At 33.0% G+C, this 25,000-nt stretch overlaps 1 protein-coding gene and 1 long non-coding RNA gene across 8 annotated transcripts in view; one reads left to right on the forward strand and one right to left on the reverse strand.

The window, feature by feature from the left end:
• Nucleotides 1–360: 360 nt before the first annotated feature.
• Nucleotides 361–25,000, reverse strand: part of LOC124956914 (serine/threonine-protein kinase 26) — a 101,833-nt gene continuing 77,193 nt past the window's right edge. For 4 of the 6 annotated variants that reach the window (XM_047513353.1, XM_047513390.1, XM_047513397.1 and 1 more), the window contains 9 exons: nt 14,990–15,214; nt 4,941–5,106; nt 4,451–4,608; nt 3,950–4,135; nt 2,742–2,887; nt 2,168–2,453; nt 1,474–1,824; nt 965–1,191; nt 361–671 (listed from right to left, as the gene is read on the reverse strand). In XM_047513353.1, coding sequence (XP_047369309.1) covers nt 662–671; nt 965–1,191; nt 1,474–1,824; nt 2,168–2,453; nt 2,742–2,887; nt 3,950–4,135; nt 4,451–4,608; nt 4,941–5,106; nt 14,990–15,214 — 1,755 coding nt within the window. In that variant the 3' untranslated portion in view covers nt 361–661. Of the gene's footprint in view, nt 672–964; nt 1,192–1,473; nt 1,825–2,167; nt 2,454–2,741; nt 2,888–3,949; nt 4,136–4,450; nt 4,609–4,940; nt 5,107–14,989; nt 15,215–15,501; nt 15,726–25,000 lie in introns of those variants that run through there. The other 2 variants (XM_047513381.1, XM_047513371.1) reach the window with 2 other exon arrangements.
• The window catches only part of LOC124956985, an 8,270-nt gene continuing 7,126 nt past the window's right edge, over nt 23,857–25,000 (forward strand). For both annotated transcript variants that reach the window (XR_007103422.1, XR_007103421.1), the window contains exons 1-2: nt 23,857–24,153; nt 24,953–25,000. The exon at nt 24,953–25,000 is cut by the window's right edge and continues 93 nt beyond it. This is a non-coding gene — a long non-coding RNA (uncharacterized LOC124956985). The remainder of the gene's footprint in view (nt 24,154–24,952) is intronic.

A 25,000-nucleotide genomic window follows, 5' to 3' on the forward strand; every position in this document is an offset into this window, starting at 1 on the left:
ACATTATGCATTTAAAAAAAAAATTCCTAAACGAAATGTTTTTCTCGTTCTCTTTCTTTTTTTTCTTTCTTTTCTTTTCTTTTTTTTTTTTCCCCCTTTTCTCTCAGCAAACGAGAATTCGTAATTACACAAATAGGAACTATTTCGAAGAATTCTAGGCAACAGGGTATTTTTCTTTTATATATATATATATATATATATATATATATATATATATATATATATATATGAAAGGGACCCATTAGATTAGAAATATTGAAAAGTGTTAACGTTGAAAATAGATGAAAAATCTTGTGGTAGTTCTTTTCCCTTTCTTTCTTTTTTTCCTTTTTTTCTTTCCTTCTTTTTTATCTTCTTTTCTTTTTCTTTTTTGTTTTTTTTTTTCTTCTTCTTTAGATTAATTCGTTTAGATAAAGGTTCGATAGATTTCGTTGTAATTCGGCCATTAAAGTTATTTAAAAAGATGTAAACGCATACTCGTATATTAATCACGACGATCCTCGTTTCTGCTATAGCTTTTCTTCAAGTTCGGAAATGGCGTTTTAACGATGAGCTGGCTCGGAGTGATAAATAAGCTTGATAATAGAGAAGTAACGAACGATTATAATGTCAGGACATTTTCGGACCACAATCTCTTGCGAACCTTCGACCTCTCGCGTCCCTACGTATCCCTAAAAAACAAAACAAATGATAATAATAATAATAATAATAAATAATAATAATAACAGTAGTAGTAATAGTAGTGATGATGGTGGTGTAGCAATAATAATAATAATAATAATAATAATAATAATGATAACGACAAAAAAAAATTATTGAATATAATCAGAAAGAGATAAACGATCGTTCGATGATAATAAGAGATAATTCTTTTTTTCTTTTTTTTTTTTTTTTTTTTTTTTTTTTTTTTTTTATCGAAAATTTTTATCGAAAATTTTTATCGAAAGTTTTTATCGAAAATTACCTCAATATAACTTTCTCCATTAGCATGGATAGACGACCCTCCGAGTGATTGGCCGGAAGCAATGATTTAAGAAGTTCCCTGATAAGAGCTTCGGTCATTCCTGGAGACGTACGTTCAGCCATTTCAAAGGCACCACGTAGTTCTTCTATCGCGCCACCATTTTTTCCAACGCCACTTCCACCTTCGCCGTTATTGTCTCGCGCGGAATACTGGTGCTTTCGTTGGAGCTTGATCATTTGCGAAGAAAGAAAGATAGAGAGAGATAGAGATAGAGATAGAGAGATAGAGATAGATAGAGAGAGAGAGAGAAGGGAGGGGGGAGGGGATGAAGAAAGAAAGGAAAACAGAAAAAGAAAAAACGTTATTTGCTGCTTCATTTTGATTATATGGCTATTTATATAGTAAATATTTTTTTACTAGAGAAAAAGAGAGAGAGAGAGAGAGAGAGAGAGGAAGGAAAGAAGAAAATAAAAAAAAGAAAGAAAAAAAAAACAAGAAAAAGAATTTACCTCTGATAGAAGGGGCAAGACTACGGCCGATAGGGCAGCGCTTCGTGGGTGTTTAAGTTCTTGTGAACTCCTTGGTCGCTGTTGCTTGTCCTCGGTAGATCTATGGTCGACCATTGGTACCACTGGTACGTCCGGTTTACTGTTTCTTTTATCTCTCGTAACAGCATCCCCCCTTTCTCTACCTTCCCTATCTCGTTCCCTGTCTCTACCATCCCTATCCCTTTCCCTGCTATCACGTAATTCCTTTGGCTCCCTCAGAGTTGATTCTCTGCTGGAATCGCGAAAATCTCGCTCGTCTCTTTTCTCTCGCGTGTCGATCGGTGGTGGTGGTGCAGCTTCGTGAGGTCTCAACTGAAAATAATAATAATATTGATATTAATAAAATATAATATAATATATAATATTTATCATATTATATTATATTAGATTATTATATAAAAATATAATTAAGATAATTGTAAAAGTTTCTTTCGTTATTTGCACGTAGCTCTGATTTATATGACAAATTGTTAAAAAACGAATGAAACTTTGGTGACAATGAAAAAAATTGAAAACTCAAAGAGATACAGAAAGAATATATATATATATTTTTTGTTTCTTTTTTTTCTTTAATTTATTTCATTTCCTTTCTTTTTTCTCTCTGAGACGATCCAACCGCGATCATAATACAGCAACCAATTGCATATTCTCTTACCGGTGTTGTGTGCTTGCTTTGTCCGTCACGTAGGGAATCTCTGGAATCACTTCTGTAATGATTCAACGTTGATTCTTTAGGTGGCGATCGCGAAGCTCCATTCGCATGCGGTTTCGTTTGTTGATTATGGTTCGAGGACCTATGATTCAGTGTGTGAGTCACGGTTAACGAGGTAGGTTGCTCGTCCAGTGGCAACATAGGTACTACGGATCCTTTAACTCCGTGTGGACCCTTCACTGTCATTATCCATGGCTCGTCCATGTCGCTATCTTGCTTTGATTCCTCCCTACAATAGAACAAAATGATAGATTTTAAATCCGATCGATAAATCTATATATACGTAACAATTAATTAATTTGAAATGAACGTTAGATAGAAAAAAAAAAAAAAAAAAAATAAAAAAACAATCACGAAAAGATTTATTTTTACGAATACATAAAAAAAAAAAAAAAAAGAAAAGAAAAGAAAAATCCCAATTTAAATAGATCTTAATAGATCAATTTGCGATTACGATCTTAATATCTCTCGTACTTCATACGCGACACGTTTATATGTAACAATCGTTGTTACTCACGAGTCTGAATTCTCGCTCTCCGTCTCGGACTCTTCGCTTCGTTGTGACTTCCACTTCTTGTACCTGTCAATCAGGTCGATCAAGTACGAGTTCTTCTTTGCCTTCCTTATGAATTGAAACTTTAAAAGCTCCTTCGCCGTTGGCCTCTATATAAGGTAAGGATACAATGATCAAATGAAAGCTCACAAATAATGAATTATTAATGAGATATATCATAGATTTCTTCGATAGATTCAATGAGAATCAAAGTAATTATTATAACACGTGTTAACGAATCGAATATTAATGGGTTCATGGTATGTCATAAAATATGAATGAAAAATTATGACAATGTTATAACATCAGGGGCGGAAGGGAGAGGGAGAGGGTAGAGAGGGAAGGATGGGAAAGAAAAAGAGTAAACGTCTTTGAGGAATATTGTTAAAAGGAAGAAATCTTAGTATTACAAGTTCGTTGTCCGTAAATGAAATTACGTTTGTTTCGAATAGACCGATTTCAAGAGAAAAATTGAATCTTCGTCCCTTCTTACTTTTCGTTCGATATACGTTCACTTTAATTTCGTTTCGAACGATGATCCTTTTAACCCTCAAGAATCCACTCTTTTTTCTCTTTATTATTATTTTTTTTCTCTTTGTTATTTTTTATTTCATATTTATTTATTTATTTTTTTTTTCCTTTTTTTTTTTTTTTTTTATTTACGATCGAATCTTTCTTTCCCTTTTATTCTTTTCTCATTTTTCAGTTTACTCTTTAAAAGTACCTTCAAACGAAAGTAGTGATAACATTTTATAGTTAAAAAGGAAAAAAGAAAAATGAAAAGTGTGTATAAGAAAATTTTCGCGGTTAAAAAAATCTTCAGTCGAGATTATTACTTCTTTTTTTTTTATATATATATATTTTTATCAAATGTAGACATTTTTTGTTAAAAAAAAAAAAAAGAAAAAAAAAACAAAAACAAAAAAAAAATAATGAGAGTCCTCGTCTTCTTGGGGGAAATTTTAAAAATCGCATATATATATATGTGTATAAACATCGTAAAGATTTTATCTCATAAAATTTTTCCTCAAATTTACTCGCCAACTTTTAAAATTAATTTTCAAGTTTAACCACGTGAAAGGGTTTTTTTTTTATGTTGAACGAAAACGTGCACGCGCACGAGACAGACCTTATAGGACAATGAAGAAGACGAACAGTACAGAACAACTTACGTTCTCGGGATCCTTATTTAAGCACGCCTCGACGAACTCTTTGAACTGTTTCGTGTAATTCCCAGTTAACTGTGGTGGATTGTTCTTAGGTATGAGGAAAAGGACCCTCATGGGATGTAGCTCGCTGTTAGGAGGCTCTCCTTTCGCCAGTTCGATCGCCGTAATGCCGAGGGACCAAATGTCAGCCTGCGAGGAAGAAAGAAAAGCTTCTCTTTACTACTCTTGTCCGATGTTGCCTCTTCGAGGTGTTAACGAAGCGTTAACGACAAAGCGCGACGGTAATTCGCTGTCTTTCGTGGAAATAACGGGACGAGTTTTTAAGCGCTATAGTTTTGCGTAAGATCGATAGAACACGATCGCAAAGAAATTCAATGAGTTCGTCATTGAATATTGAAGAAGAAAAAAAAAAAAGAAAAAAAAAAAAAAAAAAAAAAAATAATATATATACATAAATGAATATATGGATATAGTGATATATGTATATAATCACGATTAACTTACTTTAGAATCATAAGCAGATTGCTTGATAACTTCTGGTGCCATCCAAAAAGGAGTACCAACGAAGGTGTTACGTTTGCTCGTAGTATTAGTAAGTTGGCCAGCAACACCAAAATCCGCCAATTTGACGTCGCCCATTTCGCTCAGCAAAACGTTCGCCGCTAAAATTCGGATTAAACTTTGTATATATATATATTGATACGTAGATATTTCAAAAGTAGAAGAAGAAGAAGAAGAAGAAGAAGAAGAAGAAGAAGAAGAAGAAGAAGAAGAAGAAAAAGAAGTAGTAAAAGAATGATTTTTCTTTCTCTCTTCACCGTTCCATCTTTCTTTCTCTCTCTCTCTCTCTCTACTCCTCTTATCTTTTTTTCTCTTCTCCTAATACTATGAAAATACTGAGAAAGTCTTTTACGCGAATAGGTAATAAATATAACGGGCGGTGTGGATAGTGCACGAATTTACCATACTTATCTCAGACGAAAAATATATTCACCTTTTATATCACGATGAAGCTTACGTTCGCTATGAAGATAATCCAGTCCTTTTAGTACCTCCCGCAATATTACCGCAATGTGCATTTCTTCGAAGCTGCCGGCCTTCATCAAGTCGAGAGCCGAACCGCCACCCAAGTACTCCATGATAATCCATAGTTTCGTACCCTGAAAAAAGGAAATAATTCGTCAAATTGAGAAAACGTGATTTTTCGTGGAAATCCTTTCAACATTCTAACTCTTTAAGTATTAAATTATACTTTAATAATAATCGAACGAGCGTATTTCTTAACATTCCTTTTCTCTCTCTCTCTCTCTCTCTCTCTCTCTCTCTCTATTTTTGTATTTTCTTTTTTTTTTTTTCTTTCCAATTGTACATCGTATTTTTCAAAAAATTTTGTTTACTAACGAACAATATAACGCGATGTTCAAATAATTATCATCGCGTATCTATTCAATTATGAAGATAGATCGATCATTAGACTGAAGTCATTAAGTTCGTATATATTATATCTAATATAAGATAATCTTTAAGCGTATCCTCCGATGAATTATCCAAGAACTAATTAAGGAAAATCTTTTACAAAATTGATCACCATTCCTTTTGGACGTATAACATATGGACGTAACTTTTGACGTATGACCGTAGTTATCACTTCTCGCAAGTCTCACATTAAAAATTTAACAAGAGAAATGCTTTTGTACGTTAACGTCAATTACTGGTAAAACGTTCGTATTTGAAAGTTTATTTTCGACCTGACCTTCCTTCGCGAATATGTCGTATTGCACATTGTCGAGCGAAATCTCGTTCAAAAAAATTATCTCGATTTTATGTAAAATGTTTAAAGTTCGGAAAAAAAAAAAAAAAAAAAAAAAAAAAGACAAAAAACATTTGCAAGAACGAGCGAAACGAACGTGTTTTACTCATTTAGTTTATTATTTTCTTTTACTACACTTTTTTTCTTCTTTTTTCTTTTTCCTTTTTTTTTTCTTTTTTTTTTTTTTTTAATCTCTCGCGATAATTCTCGATCGATAAATTTCGTTCGAGCGGAGGATAAGAAAAATAATAATAATAAAAAAAAAAAGGTCTTTTTTTCTTTTTTGTTCGAACCTACGTTAATTTTCTTTAAAAAGGGTGCCATAGCTCGAGCGATCGACCTAAACCTTTTTTTTTAATTTTTTTTCTTTTTCCCTCCCTCCCTCCCTCTCTCTCTCTCTCTCTCTCTCTCTCCCTTTTTCTCTCTAATGTTTTTCGATGCGATAAATATGCGATAATTCTCGACGACGATGAAGATTCGACGCTTTAACACCTCGTATTCCAATGTTTTACGGGACGTTACACTTTTATAATTATATCCGACATCGATGACCAATCGGTATATACCTTCGTCCTTGTCGACAACGAGAAGATGACAGACAGGGTGTTACAAACAAGAGAACGGCCAAGTCTTACGGATTATCTGATAAATCTTATCTCTATATAGGGATGGTACATACTATAGATGAACTCTATACAACGATGATGATATCGTCGATGAATTATCGCTCGTTAATAATCGCTCGGATCGAGTCACTGGTCCGTACAAGGATACTCAAGGATCTTCGCACTTTGATCACTGAACATTTATATATATATATATACACGTACATACACATACAAATATATAGATAACAGATTTATTCGATGTACGTGGGCGTGATAGGTTATCACAATTTAGGCTAAACCTTAATCGCGATAGAAAAGCAATATCGTTAGATTGAAAATAACAAAGGAACAAAAAATCCTTCTAAAACGATTCTAAGCGATAAAAATGTTTGACGAGATTATATACATATATATATATGTATGTATGTATGTATGTATGTATGTATGTATGTACTCGTCATCGTTGAGAATGTCAGCCACGTATCATAGAAATTCCTCTTTCTTTCTTTCTCTCTCTCTCTCTAACTTTTACGAAAAGATACAAATCCTTTTGGTAAATCCTACATTTAAGTGACGAATCCTCGGACGACGAAAAGGACGACGACGTAAAGTGCATTCAAAATCGGTACGACTAAGAAGTAGGTAGACGTTACATTCGTTCATAAAATGGCATCATCTATCATACGGATCATGGTAAGTAGAAGGAGTTTTAGATTTTAAGATATGGTACGCCGGTTGTGTACGTTCTCATAGTTTATTCCATTCCATTTAATTCTATTGCGATGTAGGTGTTCCCGTCCTCTACGGGATGACGTTTACGACGACGACGACGACGACGACGACGACGACGACTACGACGAACGATGACAACAACAACAACGATGAGGACGACGTCTATGTCGTCAACTTTAACCAGCTAACCAGCTAACTTCTTAGCTAGCTAGCTAGCTAGCTAACTTACAAGAGTTCATTGAACCACATCTCGAATATCCACTCTTCCTCTCAGAGAAGGAAAGACCGCTTCCAGTTGGTTCATGCACCCCTCCGTTCCCTCAAGGATTATAGGACGTCGGAGAAGAGGTAAAGGGAAAGGTTGTTGAGACACGGAACGCACTGGTAAGATCAGAAACCTCGGCGAAACCGCAAATCATGTTTCTCTTCTTACTACTGATATGTACCTTACCTTACCTAACTTACCTACCTACCTACCTACCTAGCTACCTACCTACCTATCTACCTACTGTATATAATGCTTTGAAATGACACGTTTACGGTTAGAAATATATTTATATTTGAAAAGAAAGAAAGAAAGAGAGAGAGAGGGAGAGAGAGAGAGAGAGAAAGACAAACAAAAAAATAAATAATTCATGAAAATTATCCGCGATTAGAATACCAAGCAATATTTTCTATCCTAACTTGATTGACGGTCAAATCCCACCGTCTCCTTTTTTATCCTCCTCCCACCCTCTCCTCCCTAGTATCATTACACAATTTTCTTTACTGAATTTCAACAGATTGAAGTGCATTATTTTCCTTCCTTAATTTCTTTCTGTTTTTTTTTTCCTCCTTTTTCTTTTCTCTTACGCAGAGACAGATCTCTCTTTTAGAAGAAATGACTCCAAGTTGCACTGGGCTGGGTGGGGGATGGTGAGGTTTGAGGGGAAAGAGATGTCAAAAAGCAGATGGTCGGCGGAGAGAAAGAGAAAGAGAGACAGAAAGAGAGAGAAGACAAAAAGGGGAAGGAAACTAAACAGAAAAAAAAGAAAAAAGAAAAAAAAAAAACAGAAGAGACAAAACCGTTCAACGACCGGATGATTAATGATGCGCTGATTTTGTTTTTCTCGTGGACGAAGCCACGTCCTTTTGTTCGTCCGTTTCGCAAAATGGCAGGAGTGCCGTTGGCAGTGATGGACGACGCGACGGAATTAATCTTGGCTCTACGTTATTTCAAAGGTTCGTTTCAAAGCCGTACGTGTTTGTACGCTTCTAGGTACATGCGTATCTCATCCTCTCTCTCTCTCTCTCTCTCTCTCTCTCTCCTTCAAGTCTCATCCTACTTTTCGCTCCTCCCTCTGTTTTCCTTTTTTTTTCCCTTGGTGGTATTTCTCTATTTTTTTTTTTTCTATTTTTTTCTATTTTTTTTTTTTTTTTGTCTTTTTTAATTCATTCCCGGATCAACAAAACCATCGGCAAAAATACAACTTGATACCGTTGAAACTCTAAATTAAATATCGATGGGTCCTATCGATGAATCCAAATGGTTTTCAAATTGAACGAAAAGGGGTAGGAGAGAGAGAGAGAGAGAGAGAGAGAGAGAGAGAGAGAGAGAGAGAGAGAGAGAGGGGGAAAGAAAAAAGAAAAATGGAAAAAAGAAAAAGTTCGATTTGTTGTTCTCATGACGATACTTCTTCCTGACGATATATCTTCATCATTCGGATTCAATCGGATCGATACATATTTTTGTTTATTTCTTATTTATAATGTACTATTTAAATGAGGGATGAAGTATCCTTTTCCTTCTTCTTCTTTTTTTTATTTTTTTTTTTATTTTTTTTTTTTTATTTTTCTTAATCTTTTTCCTCGTGAAAGGAACCCCCTATTTTATTCATCGAACAGTTTAATCTACGCATCTCTAATTTAACAATTATCGATTTCGTAAAATTAATCTGATTATAATATCAAACTGAAAAGAAGCCGGTATTTAAGAACACTGTAATCTATATTGAACGTTTAATTATTCGGAAATAATTATGAAGAAGATTAATTTAGTGTGGTATTACGTTGATGAGATTGTCGTAATAATTAAATCCGTAAATAGTTAATTTTAGATTAATGGCACCTTTCGCTTCTCTATCGATTTAAGGAAAAGGATATTAAAATATCTCGAAATAGATCCAAGAAAAATATCATCTATAATATATCATTGAACGCGAACGTAATATAGTTTGTAAGGTGTACCGATCGTAATGTTTGGCAAGAGTGAAAGCGTTCGATCGAGCGTAAACGCTATGAGGAAGTGCGAAAAGAAGAAGGTGATAAGCTGAAAGAAAAATAAAAATGATAGTTGCGCCTAGACACACACACACACACACACACACATACATACATACATACATATCATACATAGATACATATACATATATACATACATACATAGACACAGACCAGGAGCAAAATCTATTCTTGGACCTCCTCGAATGCGAGGTCCGAGTCATTAGGAAATTGGCTGACTAATAATATCGCTCTTGCTAGCAAACTATACAGGGTGAGATATCTTAACCCGTTCCGAGTTCGTCAATTTACTTTTTAATCAATAAAGACGAGTGTATTATTCCAAAAGGAAAGAAGAAAAATTAAATTAAATTAAATTAAAAAAAAAAAAAAAAAAAAAAAAGAAAATTCATTTTCATACACTTTGTATATTAAAAGAATTTTGTCGATACATTCTTTGCCAGTCATCCGACTGTGCTGACTCGTAAGGAATTAGATGACTCACCCTATATAAAGAAGCTCCTGAATGCTCTTTTTCTCTTTTATTTAAGTTCTTCTCCTTTTTTTTTCTCTCATTTTCTTTTTCGTTCTTTCTTTCTTTCTTTCTTCCCTTCTTTTCTTTTTTCTAAAACGGGAGGGTAGACGAATACGAAACCGGACATCTCGCACACCCCTTTTTCTCGCGCTTCGAGTTATTCCACCCTGACGCACACCACGAAATCGACGCGAAAAGATGGAACAAGGTTGGAGGAGATATAGATGATGGAGGTGGTGTAGAAGAAGGAGGAGAAGGAGGAGGACACTTAAAAAGGTCTACGAACTCTCTCGCCATTTTCATCTTCCTGCTCCCTCTCTCCCTCTCTATCTCTTTCTCTCTCTCTCTCTCTCTCTCATACGTATGGAACGTTTTTAATCTTTTAATGCGCTTTGCCGAATCTGAAATGGCATCGATAGTTGGCGGGTTGGCTCTTCTCTCTCTCTCTCTCTCTCTCTCTCTTTCTCTCTCTCTTTCTCTCTTCGGAGTTATAAGTTCTTCTTTATCATTTTTTTTCTTATAAAAAAAAAAAAAAAAAGGGAAAAAAAGGAGAGTCAATTGGATTATTCCTCTCCAATTCGATCGAACGTCCGTCCATATGATCAGAATAAAAAAGAACAATTACATTCACGCATCATTCTCTGCCAATTCCCTCATTCGCCGTATAATTCCAATTAAAAATGACGATTGAATTAAATAAATACAATGATAATAATAATAATAACAACAACAACAATAATAATAATAATAAATATCCGAATGAGCATTTACGTTGGGGTTGGACAGAGAGAGAGAGAGAGAGAGAGAGAGAGAGAGAGAGCGAGAGAGAGAGAGAAATAAATGAAATTTCAATTAAATTCATTCGATTCGAGAGAAATGTTAAGAATGTTATTCCCTATTTTCTCTCTCTCTCTCTCTCTGTCTCTGTTTCTCTTTCTCTCATCGACTGACTCAACAAATTATTATGATTTATCATCTATATTACGGTCGAGAAAACGTGACGGATTAAAATACCGTCATTTCATCATATCTAAAAGAGAATAAGAGACGAATAGAGCAAACGTTTATCGAGACGTCGTCGCTTAAGAAGAAATCATCATGTAGTTAATACGTACCTTCTCTCTCTCTCTCTCTCTCTCTCTCTCTCTCTGTTTCTCTTTCTCTTCTTTTCTCTCTTTCTCTTTCTCTCTTCAATTAGAGACTCGTTCGATTAACAAAATTCTCCGCCGAACGTATTTTCTTTCCAAGGGAGAGACAGGAATAGAGATAGTACACAAAAGAGAGAGAGAGAGAGAGAGGGAGAGAAAGAAATCACCCTTTGTTACAAAGAACAATGAAGTGAACGTAATGAAGAGGAAAGGACAACGTACGAGAAACTTCAAAATGGAGTCGACCGACCGACCAATCCCCAACCCTAGCAACAATCGGCGCCCAACTCATCATGTCAGTGAAAGTAATATCCACAGAACGTATTTCATTAAACGGATATTTCATTCTGATTAATTTCAACGACGGAGAAGAATAAATCGAATGAAGAATAAATGATCGAATGAAGAAGAGTTAGACGAAAAGAATTATTATAAACGCGATCCTATGATTTTCTACGTCGTAATCATGATCGATCCTTTTCAAAATCCTTTACTATCCTCACTCCCGTCCTCGATCACGACTAAACCATCCCTTTAGCTATGACTAAATTCGATTAGCTAATTTACCTGTATTCTTTCGTTCTAGACAATAAAATAATAATAATAATAATAATAATAATAATAATAATAATAATAATAAGATGAAGAAGACGAAGAAGAAGAGGAAGAGGAAAAAAAGAAATAAATGAATAAAGAGAAATAGAATAAAAATAAATATAAAAGGAAAAGACAAGAAGAGAGAAAGAAAAAAGCAAGAAAAATATACAAAGAGACAAAAGAGACGAAGTCACGAAGAAACGCCTCTTCATCATCGTCATCGTCATCGTCATCGTCATCGTCATCATCCTCTTCTTCTCTTCTGAATCCGGATTGAGAAATACCAAGGAGTGTCGTCAAAGTATTATACGATGACTGTTCGATCTCTTGGTAAGGAGAGAAAAAAGAAATTCTGATTACCGTTTGCCACTTCTCGAGTTTGCCAACGCTTTCCTAAATTCCACTTCCTACGTTTTAACGTCGGCAAAGATTTTTAAATTCTCTTAGATATATATTTGCAATGAGAAAAGATTTCAAAATGTTCATTCATAGTCAAACGATTGAAATAATGGCAATTAACATAATCGTCGATTTCATTAAATTCAGATAAAAATGTATTATTTATATCTTATGATATAAAACTATGATACATTACGGGATATAATTTCTGTTTTGTTTTGTTTTTTTTTTTTTTTTCTATACTTTCTGTAAATTTTCGAAATCTACGACGAGATGTCTCGCACTTTTTACGTACGTAGGAAAAAATAAATAAAAGGAAATGAAAAAAGGAAAAAAAAAAGAAAAGAAAAAAAAAAAAAACAACTGACACGATCAACAATAAAATGTGTCTTTAAAGTGTCAGACTATTGGCAAAAGGTATTCGTAAAGTGATTTTTTACTCGAGATTACTTTGGTAAAAATTGACAAAAAAAAGAAAAAAAAAAAAAAAAAGAAAAGGAAAAACGAAGATACCTTTTAAAAAATATCTAAAGAGAGAGAGAGAGAGAGAGAGAGAGAGAGAGAGAGAGGATATAATACACAAGGTGCTATAAGACATGATGAAAAGAGGGGAAAATATGTTTGAAGGAAATGTAAGAAAGCTCGGTATAATAGAGGCTGAATCGAGAAATGGCAAAGTGCTTTTGCACTCTGACTGATAACTGTTGTTCGCAGAGACTTCGTCGGCTTAATAACAGAGAGACAGACTACTACTCACTCTGAAGGCAGTACATATATATATATATATATGTGTGTGTATATACACCTACGAAAGAAGTAAGAGGTATCCACGATGTACCCGTTATGTACGACTGTATGTCATCAGGCTCGTAAACATTTGTACGAGTACCCCCATCCCCCACCCCCCCGTTACTCTTCGATTATTTTCATTTTCTTGAAAATATTCTTTTTTTAAAGAAGAAAAAAGAAAAAAACTGAAGAAAGAAAGAAAGAAAGAAAATGAAAAAAACACACAAAAATAATAAAACAAAAGAGAAGATTATAAGTTCTACTTAAGAAGAGTATCGAAAAATGCGATATAAAAAAAAAAAAAAAAAAAATAAAAGGAACGAAGAATGCGTATAATCATTTAGATGAGAATGAAATAATATCGAAGAATGTATTTCTCGTCGTCGTCGATCGTTTCATTGAAAACGACTTTTTCTTTGATCACCGTGCATAAAACGATCATTAAATATCATTAGATCGTTCTTTTCTCCATAGAGATATATCCAATCGAAATATGGGAATAGAAGTTAGAAAAACAACTTTATGAAAGTTAGAACGACGAGCTCGTTATTAATGTACATGCAGACATTTAATGACTCTCTCTCTCTCTCTCTCTCTCTTTCTATTTCTCTCTTTCTAAATAGAAAACGATCGATAAATCGTATATGGTTAAATCTTTAATGAGAGAGTATCTAAGCGAGCGAAAACTTGATATACAGTCGATATTAATTTTAATAATAATATATACGACGTAAGAAAATCGTGCTTATCATAGTATCAAAGACTGTGATGTAATTTTACACGATTATGACTCAAGAAAACGCGTATTGCATGAAATTTATTACAGAAGTAAGATATACGAAGTGAATGTACGTGTAATAATTGGAGTAAAAAAAAAAAAAAAAAAAAAAAAAAAAAAAAAAAAAAAAAAAAAAAAAAAAAAAGAAAAAAGAGAAAAGAAAAAGAAAAAGAGAGAGAAAGAAAGAAAGAAAGGCTTAATATATAACAATTGAGATGGGAACGTAGATCAAGATCATCATCGATCAACGATCTCACCGATATTCCTGGAATAAAGTCTTACCCGTTATATTAAAGAATTGGCATTAATAATCTATTATTATTATAGCAATTATATTGATTATACTTCTTACACAACTGACTGTTATTTTCATGAAAATCTAAATCGTTCTCTATGTGCTTCTAAATACGTTGGATTAATAAACACGTGAAATATTTTTTCTACGATAGAACATTCAATAGCAAATTAGAAAGTCTCGGTGTATAAAAAGGGGATGTTGTTGAATAAAAAGAATTCTAGTTTCCATAGGAATATTGGAAAGTTTTCATGGTCGAAGAGGAAAGAAGAGGAGAGGAGAGGAATAGGATAGTAGAGGAGGGGAGGGGAGGGGAGGGGAGGGAAGATAGAGGAACAAAAAAGAAAGAAAAGAAAAAAAAAACAAACAAACAAAAAATAAAGAGAAATACGGGATGGGGAGTTCGAACGGAAGCGGAAGCGTCGACATCGCGCGAACATTGTCGTTGCGGAAGCGATGGTTAAACCGAACGGACGAGCCCTTCCTATTCTTCGACGAATGATAAATGATGGGACGTTACGGGCCCATCGGCCAATCATTCTCGTTAGGTAAAACATTTTTTTTTTTTTTTTTCTTATTTTCCCTTTTTTTTTTTTTTTTTTTTTTTTCTTTCTTTCTTTTTTATTCAATTCGTACATGCCGACAGGGCGCGGCCGATTTAACGCTACATGCGATACACCCACAAAAATTACAATCTTCCGTAATAAAGCCGTCGTCGTCGTCGTCGTCGTCGTCGTTGTAATCTTCATAATAATCACGATTAAACATAATCATCGATCGATTATTACTTTCTCTCTCTCTCTCTCTCTCTCTCTTTCTCTTTTTCTCTCTCTCCCTCGCTCTCTCTTTCTCTCTCTCTCTCTCTTTTGTCTATTCTTTTACCGAGTATAAAAATATCCAAGATTTCTTTTATAAGTTACAATTTTCTAACAGGTAACATTTAAAATAGAGAGTAAGAGTGAGTGAGAGAGAGAGAGAGAGAGAGAGAGATATAGAGGTAAAGAGAGATAGAGAGAAAGAAAGAGGAAGAAAGAGAGAGAATGAGAGAAAGAGAAAAGAAAGAATAGAAAAAGAAAAAGAAAAAGAAACTTACCTTGAGGTAGGACCCGTAGTACTTGGTAACGTATGGACTGTCGCACTGCGACAGGACCATAATTTCCTGCTGAATATCCTCGATCTCATCCTCCGCTTCTTCGAGATCGATGATTTTAATGGCAACGACTTGTTGTGTCCTATTATCGATACCTTTGAAAACCTCACCGAAGCTACCTTTACCAATGCGCTCTTGTTTCGTAAATATCAACTCGGGGTCCACCTTCTGTAACAATAAAAAAAAAGAAAAAAAAAAAGAAAAAAAAATAGAAAAAAAAAAGAAAAGAAAAAGAATAAATAAATGAATGAATGAATAAAAAATAAGAAAGTATTGCGCTAAATACAAAATATGTATATATATATATATATATATATATATATACACACGCACATATACACAAATAAAAAAAGAAAAAGGCACTTTAGTAGGGCGATTATTATGAAAACGTAACGATATTCTTCTTCGAGCATGACAGTATTTAGGTTAAAAATAACGAGAGAAAAGGAGCATTCCTCGTAGCATTCCTCGTGATACTTTCTTCCTCCGTCGTATCGTCGTCCTTCGAGGATTAATAAACGCATTAGCGCGCGCGATACCGCGAGAAATGCGGTTCTCCTTGGCTTCTTTCTAACAGATGACACTTGACGTCATAACAAGCTTTTACGAGGTCTCAAGAAAATGTGTAAATCGCTGAGACAACGTCTGTTCTCTCTCTCTCTTTCTCTCTCTGTCTCTGTCTATCACTTCCTACCGTTCTTCTTCCTTCACCTTTTCACTATCGCTCTCTCATTCGCTCTCTCTCTCTCTTTCTCTCTGTCTCTTTTTCTAATTACTACTGTTGCTTCTTCTTCTTCTTCTTCTTCTTCTTCTCTTTTCTTTTTTATCTTTTTCTCGATAAAAGAGAGAAAAGTCGAGACTCTCTCATCTCGATTGCATAATATTATTTATGACGGAAGCAAGCGCAATCATCGTTCAAATGTCACGAGTTTTACATCAGAATTCTATTTTTATTATTAATATTATTATTATTATTATTATTATTATTATTATTATCGTTATTATGATTCCTTTTTTTTCCTCCTATATTCAACGTTATTACGACGAATTAGAAAGTATTATATATATATATTTCGAAATTCGAAAGAGAGCAAACGGCGAATGTAAAACAGTTATTCGCGCACGTATAAGTCTTGAGAAAAGTGGCAAACTCAGCGAATAAATATCTAAGAGATCTTTAAAGCCACTTTTAAAGCGTTTTACGTGCTGGAGAATCGTAATACCATCCCCCATACCACTCCCTCCCTCTGGCCCCTCCCTACCGAGCTTTATACACCCACTATATATATACCCCTATCGGCCACTATTACCCCTCCGAACTCTTCGTTGTGCTCGAGTATGAAAAGAGATTTACAATGCAAATCTTCGTGGATTTTTTGCGATCCACGGCTATTATCATTGCCACCCAATTCGAGAGGGTTACTCTCTCAATATGAACTTTCAACGGCTTTTCATATTTATGAATTTGAGAGTCGAACGTGACCAAAAGTGAAACAGATTTTATTCCTTCGATCGATCTTGATTATGTCTACTTTAAATAATATTAAATAATAATCTCATATATATATATTAAATTATATGTATATAATAGAATATACATATATGGGTATATATCTTTTAAGTAATTTTCAGATAAAACGAGATATAAAATAATCTGAGTAAATTTGAGATTTACGTAGGACATTTACGATTCGATTTGAGTTATTTTCGATCGGCAACGCTATATCGATCAAATTGTAATACGCGTGCATTTGCGTTAATACGATTTAAGGAATGAATACATTACATAATAGATTTATAGAATGAATTCGAACATCGTAGATATGTCGAATCAATAATCGTCATTTCGAAACTCTCTATATCTATCTTTTCATAGAATAGTAATAGAATATCTACAAAAAGATAATTATCTTGATTAGATAGATAATCATCATATTCTACGATCTTCTTAAAGAAATAAGAGAAAGGTATTGATTGGAAAAAGAAAGATCTATAGATTTTTATTATTTTTTCCCTAATAGAAAGGAAGAATGTACGCGGACATTGCACGTTATTTAAATTATAAGAATATTTTAGCAAAGAAGGAAAGAAAGAAAAATAAAGAACAATTAAAAAGAATTAAAAAAAAAAAGAAAGAATTCAATAAAAATTGCATTGTAATCGCAATTTCGATTATACCTTTCCGATTTATATATATATATATATATAAAAGAGCTCAATTAATGGATAAACGAAGCCGGATAATTAAACGACAAATGTCGAAAATAATAAAATACAATTACAAGGAAAATTAAAATGCCTTAATAAATACGTGGAGTATTTAATATTGCATGCGTTGCAGCACGTTATGGAATATATTAGTTTTTCAATTATGGCTTGCTGCGGAGAAAAAAGAAAGCAAAATAAAAAAGGAAAAAAAAAAAAAAAAAGACAAAAAAGGGAAAAGAATAAAAAAAAAAGGAAAGATAGCTCGTCGCTGATTCAAACAATGTGAAGGTCGCCCTTTTTCAGATTTTCGGATGCGTCTACTCGTCAAGAAAAAAAAAAAAAAAAAAAGAAAAAAAAAAAAAAATAAATAAGAAAAGAAATAAAAAAAGAAATAAAAAACGATTCGAAAAGAAGGATCGTTCGTTAGGGTCGATGCGGATCTTAATGTCAAAGATGAAAGAAAGACGAGTAGGAGGTGGAGGCGGAGGCGGAGGCAGAGACGGAGACAGAAGCAGAGGCGGAGATGAAGGAGGAGGAGAAGGAGGAGGAGGAGGAGGAGGAGGAGGAGGAGGAAGGAAGGAAGGAAGAGAAGAAGAAGAATAAGAAGAGGAAGAAGAAAATAAGGAGGCGGCGGCAGCGGTACACTCGTCGATGCATATTTCGCGAAGTAGTCGAGAGTTGGCGGGTCCCTCTCTCACTCACCCCTCTTTTACCCTATTACTCTTTAGCGTACTACGGCTCGGTGAAACTCGCGACACAAATTATAATTAGCGGGTGTCAGCGACACAGAGAATACGTCGTCACGTATGCATGTATATATGTATATATGCATATATGTATGTACGTGGGTGGTTAAAGTACCGGAGCTGCTCTAACCAACTTGAAGAGTACCAGGGATATAGCTGTACGTTCTCGAGCACCATCATCAACGCATATATATATATATATATATATATATATATATATATATATACCTTTATTTCTGTATACCTCTATCATGGAATTCTTGCATTGTTCTCTCGCTATTTACCGTATGTATTGTTGAATTTAACCAAGTATATTAGTAGGAAAATTGACTGTAAAATATATATATATACATATATATATATATATATATGTGTGTGTGTATATGTATGTATGTAATGTAAGTAGAGTTTTACGTTCAATCCTTAAGCCATACAAGTACATATAGAAGAACGTATCATTGCTAAGGAAGATTAGTTTTTTTTTTCTATCTATAGATAATGACGACTGATAATAGTTAATGGCTTCCTTTGCTCAAGAATTTATTACGAAAATATTTCTATTTCATTTCTATTCTGTCGATATGATTATAATAGAATGAATCTGTATTTTACAAATATTCTATTGTATGTATATTTATACGCGCACATTGATTATTTTTTATTCGAATCTCAGGAATACAAAAAAAAAAATATATATATATATATATATATATATATATACATGACTTCTTAGTGCACCGTCCTTGGTTATAATAATTCTACTCTAATCTTAACATCCTTCGCGAAGAAATGGAAAGGAGTAAGAAAGAAAAATATTAACGAGCCGTCTCAAGAGTGGTGTCCGTGACAGATAATGGAGTGCAAAATTAATGAGAAAGAGGAAGGAAGAGAGAGAAAGAGAGAGAGAGAGAGAGAGAGAGAGAGAGATAGCTTATTTTCTTGTACTAAAAGCTTCGTCCGATGTTTTGGTCGCAGCATCTCTATTTCGACAACGGCACCGACTCTAACTCCATTTTAGTTTGGGTTAATTAGATTCTATGTGACCTCGCAAATGCAAGCAGTAACTCGATGAACAAGTTACTTGTTTTCGAACTAACTCACATAAAAATACAGATTCTTATGTACGATTCTTATGTACGTACGAATGCATGTATATGCGTATCTCTGAATATGTGCGCGTGTGTGTGTGTGTATGTATGTATCTATTATACTGACGCAGGTGGGCACGAATAATACAGGCAAACACATAATAATACAATTTCGTTTAGAATCGGCTAAACGATTCCCTTCAAGTTTCTTTTATCGTACTAAAATCGTATATAATCAGTTTAAGATGTTTTTTTATCTCTCTTTTGTTTTTTTTTTTTTTTTTTTTTTTTTTTTTTAAATTCTACTCTTTCAACGTCGAACAAATAAATAAAAAATTAAGTATTATCTTAATTTTGTCTGTGAAAAAACAAAAAAAAGAAAAGAAGAAGAAGAAGAAGAAAAAGAAAAAAGAAAAAAAAAAAAAAAGGAATGCATCGAAGGAATGCAATATGCCACAATTGAATTTAATCGATAAATATATTCTGATCGTACGATTAATAAAATTGTAATTTATTAAAATCAATTACAATCGTTCAATGGCTTGACTGGTCGTATCTTGTAATTAGAAAAAGAAAAAAAAAAAAAAAAAAAAAAAAAAAAAAAAAAAAAAAAAAAGAAAGAAGATAAAATATCTTCCTCTTATGATAATTTGATTTGCTTTCAGGTGTCAACAATATGGCAATGAATTTAATATCAAATCGGTATACTTTAATTATGAAAATGTCAGATTTGTTGAAGAGTTTTAATTCACCTTCGTTCTTCCTTCAACAAATTCGAAAGCAGTGACATCGACTACTTTCAACGTAGACACGTTCTAACGGATATCTATATCTATGTGCCTTTGTTCGACTCTCTCTCTCTCTCTCTCTCTCTCTCTCTCTCTCTCTCTCTCTCTCTCTCTCTCTCTCTCTCTCTCTCTCTCTCTTTGAAAATGAACTTGCCAACTTCCTTATTACGCCGAAGATAGTAGTTTCGTAACAGTCGACGGGGATTCTATTTTGACTATGAACTCGAAAACTTTCCTATATGTCCTATGCGTTTTCAATCCATTAACTGTCAAAAGTAAATAGTAGTTTCGCGAGAACGATTTCAATATAATCTTATTCATAGAAATAATATTATATTTATTAATATCTACAATGGGAATAAAGAACAGATCACAAAAATCAATGAATGGTAATAATAATTTTCTCTCTCTCTCTCTCTCTCTCTCTCTCTTCTAATTATCTGTCAAATCGAATGATACGTGGATTTTAATCTCGTAAAAGGAAAGTAAATAAATAAATAAGAAAACAAAAAGAAAACAAAAACAAAACGAAACAAAAAATCTGTCCAACGAGCTAAGAACATTATTGAAATAATAAATGAAAATTTACGTGAAATAATATTTTAACGTTAGAAATATGCACGATAATCATACAAACGATTTATATTATTTTGAAATATTCGTTGAAGGAGCGATTAATGATTTGGAAAAAAAAAAAGAAACAAATAGAGAGGAAAGTATTCATTAACGAAAGTTCTCTCGGATCTTCGCGATCTTTAACACTTAGAATTATTCGACGTGAACACGATGGTGGTACACGTAGATCGAATTAGCAAAATCTGTAGTGCGGATACCTTGTTAAACCTTCTATACAACTACGTATTTTGCGTTCGAAGCACGTAGAACAACAGTGTTTGGACGATACGGAATTGCTAGCGATATGTTTAGACGCGTGCAACCAAGAATTTTGAGTAGCAATTGGCAAAGTCAACAATTCCGATAACGAAGTACAATACAATCGAGTAAAGGTGCTGAATATCCTGATAGTGAATAAATAAATAAAATAAATAAAATAAATAAATAATAATGTATGTTCGATCGATTGACGAACGAAAAATATTGAAAAAAAATCGAAAAGATATTCTGATATGATTTTCATTGTCACATTATTTATCGCATACATCGATATAAATCGAGATAACTCGTAGCAACAACTCTGAACAGAAAAGTTACGTATAAAAGCGTTCGAAAAGAATTACGATAGTTTCGTGATAAGTTTACAGGATCGGTGACCCGTAAAATGGTTCATATCGTTCTAAGAAAACGAAAGATCAGCGACCTTCAATTTATATCTAGAGAAAGTTCAGACGAGAAAAGGAAATTGAGTCTATGAATCAAACCAACCGATGATCGTTAATCCAAGGGAAAACGTAATTCTTATTTTTCTTTTATTTTCTTCAATTTCTTTTTTTTTTTGTTTCATTACTTTCATTCTTTCCTTTTACATCGATATTCTCCAACGTTTTTTTTTTTTTTTTTTTTTTTTTTTTTTTTTTTCCCGAGAAGCACGTTAATTGTTAACAAGTTCATTAATAGTAATTCGATTTACGTTCAACGATTACATGAGTAGTTCTTATATATATACATATGTAAATATATATATATATATATACAGAGAGAGAGAGAGAGAGAGAGAGAGAGAGAGAGAGAGAGAGAGAGAGAGAGAGAAACTTTCAACGAGGCGAAAGCTATCGAGCTATTACTAGAGAAAAGAAAAGAAAAGAAAAGAAAAGAAAAAAAAAAAAAAAGATAAGAAGAAACAAAAAGAAAAAAGAAAAAATAAAAACAAGGAAAATGAAAGAAATAGAGAAGAGAAACGATAATTGAATTCATTCGAGAAACAAATCCTCGCACTTTTCTAAAGAAAGGAGTACGATCGTGACAAGAAAATTCGATCGAACGATCTGACGACGTGTTAGTTATCGTAACTAAGAGACTCGTACTATCAATTTTCAATCTCACAAAATTTCGAAAGTAATTCGACGGACGTGTATTTAGGTATGACGCGTTTTTTTTTCTTTTTTCTTTTTTTTTTTTTTTTTTTTTTTTTTTTTTTTTCTCCTTCGTCGAATTAACGACCGATAAAGAAGTGATATAAAATTAGGAGAAGAAGAAGAAGAAGAGGAATATGTGTTTAACATTTAACATGAACTTTGATTTTTGACTTAAAAGAAGAAAAGAGGAAATAAATAAATAAATAAATAAATAAATTGATTTATATCTTTCAACATTAATCAACATTAATTTTTAATTGTATAAAGATATCAAAAAGAAAAAAAAAGAAAAAAAAAAGAACCCCGAAGTATATAAAGATATAAGAATACCAATTTGACATTTATCTCTCCGAATAGACGCGTCCCTGTTATTATTTTCTCGCAACACACACACACACACACACGCATACACACGCTCGGGCGTACAAAAAAAAACGAAAATAGAGATAATAATACGTATATATTCGTTGAGAAGAGAAAAAGAGAAAAAAAAAAAGAAATTAAATCAAAAGAGATACGACTTACGGTAATAAACATAAATTCTATCGAAGCAACGAAAGGGGTCATTAAGTACGCAAGAAGATTTATTTTCGCAAATTTTAATCGCATTCGCGTCGTAAGTATCTTCATACTTTCTCTTCCTCTTTTTTCTTTTTTTTTTTTTTTTTTTATTTTTCTTTCAGTGGCCGAGGGAGGGGCGTGGAGACTAGGAGCCGCAAAAGAGGAGGGGAGGGGAGGGTGGGAGAAAGACTTCGTTTCTTTTCTTATTTTTTCATTGAATACCACGAACGAAATACGTAGTTTCGTAGATATGAATATTCATTTAATTAAATCGAAATGACCCTCGGCGAACATTGTACGAACGTTTAGTTACTCGACACTTTCGCACGATGGCCACCGCAAAAGCATTAGAGATCGAGCCTCGTAATGTACCTCCTCTTTTCCACCCTCCCAACCTCTACTCCTCTTAATAACGGTTGCGCGAGATAGATTTATAGCTCGTTCGTTTTAAGTTTTTCTCCAAAAAAATGTTTCTTCCATGGAATGCGTTTTATTACATTCACAAAATGGGACTTCATTAAATGGCCTGTTGCTCAAAAGTGATTGCCTAATTAAAAATCGTGTATGATTTTTTTTTCCTTTTCTCTCTCTCTCTCTCTCTCTCTCTCTCTCTCTCTCTCTCTCTTTTATCTAAACTGAACGTGCAAACGTTATTATCTAAGTATGTATGTATGTATATATGTAGACGTTCGAAGAGCTTAAAAGAAATTTCATTTCGATCAAACTCATTCGATCGTATATTAATTAAATTTCTAAAATAACGTAAAATGTAATATTGTAGTATATATATATATATATATATATACACTCTGTTCGTTAATTTACTTTATAATAAGATACGAACCATTGGAAATAAACTTAAATTACTAGATAAATACATATTACTTACTACACGCATATTGTTAAGTTAATATTTAGAGATATCAAATAATTTTAAATATTACATACGATCCTATGTTATTCATAGTTCTTATGAATATTAAGAACTATCATTATAGGACATAATATTAATGATAAAACGATAATATATCGTCTAAAATATCGCGAAAAAGATTACATTCGTTAATCGTACGAGTAATGAATAGGAAAACATTAATGAATCATCGTTCGATTATAAAATTGAAAAATATTTACTCTCGTACACGTGACGACGAGGAGATAGCGATATCGATATCATCGAATGACTCGATTACGCGTAACACTTACGCCTAAAGCGTTCTAAATTATACATACACACACATATATATATATATATATATATATATATATATATATGTATATATTTCATGTAGAAGCATCAACCACACACACACACATACACACACATACTCTCTCTCTCTCTCTCTTTATCAATTAACTACGGCAAAACAGGCAAAGGAAGTAATTGAGAAACAGGTCGCGCTGAAACATTCGCAATTTATTCGAATTACAAATGAATACAACTTAGTGCTATTAACGTTTCTCATTATCGTTTATATATTTCTGTGAATTGATACGGAAAAAAAAGAAAAAAAAAGAAAAAAAAGATTTTCTAAAGAGAAAGAGAGAAAGAGAGAGAGAGAGAAAGGAGAAGTAAAGATAAACGACGTCGTTACTCGTGACCATCGAATGTTCACTAATTCGACTTATCCGATCGCTTAATCGTACGACGATATTCAAAACACAAGCTACTGACTATCGTAAGTAAGTACTTAGTTTACGTAATCAACGATTTACAAATTGTTAAAGATTTTGGTTTAACACGAATTATTTAACCACCTGTTAAATTAGAAATTTGATCTCGTTCGTTCACGTTCAACGATCTGAAAAATTCATTTTAAAGTTACGTTCAATAAAAGTTTTGTTATATTTATCGATTACCGATTCGATTTCCGACGAGATAATCGACATACTTGAGTTGACATTGAAGAGAGACAGAAAGAGAGAGAGAGAGAGAGAGAGAGAGAGAGAGAGAGAGAAAGAAAAAAAAATTCCAGACAGAGAAAAAACAAACAAACAAACAAAAAACACTTAGAAAAAGAAAGAAGCAAAAAAAAAAAAAAAGAAAAGAAAAGAAAAGATTCATTCAAAAATATTTAATACGATCGATAAGAAAATTATAATACTTTCGGTATGGTACTACGTTATAATGGTTAACAGAATTATTCCATATATAATAATACTTATATATTCGAGTTATGCACGGTACACACCCATTCCTATTTACTTATGTATGCCGTATATACAATAGAGACTATCATCTAGAGAATGCAACGACGATCACGTACATAATTTTGTGGCCGAGTGGTGACGCATCATCTTTCAAGAGATAGCTCGACATTAAAGATTTTATCTTAGCAAAATTCCAGAATAAATTGTTTTATTATGCGATAATAAAATAATTTTCATTATCAATATGAAATTAAATATTTTTCCTTTTTTTTCTTTTTCTTTTTTTTTTTTTTTTTTTTTTTAATTATAAATAAATAACATTTCCACGTAGATGCCAGAGGAAAATTCTATAATTTGAACAACAACATCGAAAGTCCGA

The sequence above is a fragment of the Vespa velutina genome, chromosome 1, assembly GCF_912470025.1.
Source record: "Vespa velutina chromosome 1, iVesVel2.1, whole genome shotgun sequence".
Lineage (NCBI taxonomy): Eukaryota > Metazoa > Arthropoda > Insecta > Hymenoptera > Vespidae > Vespa > Vespa velutina.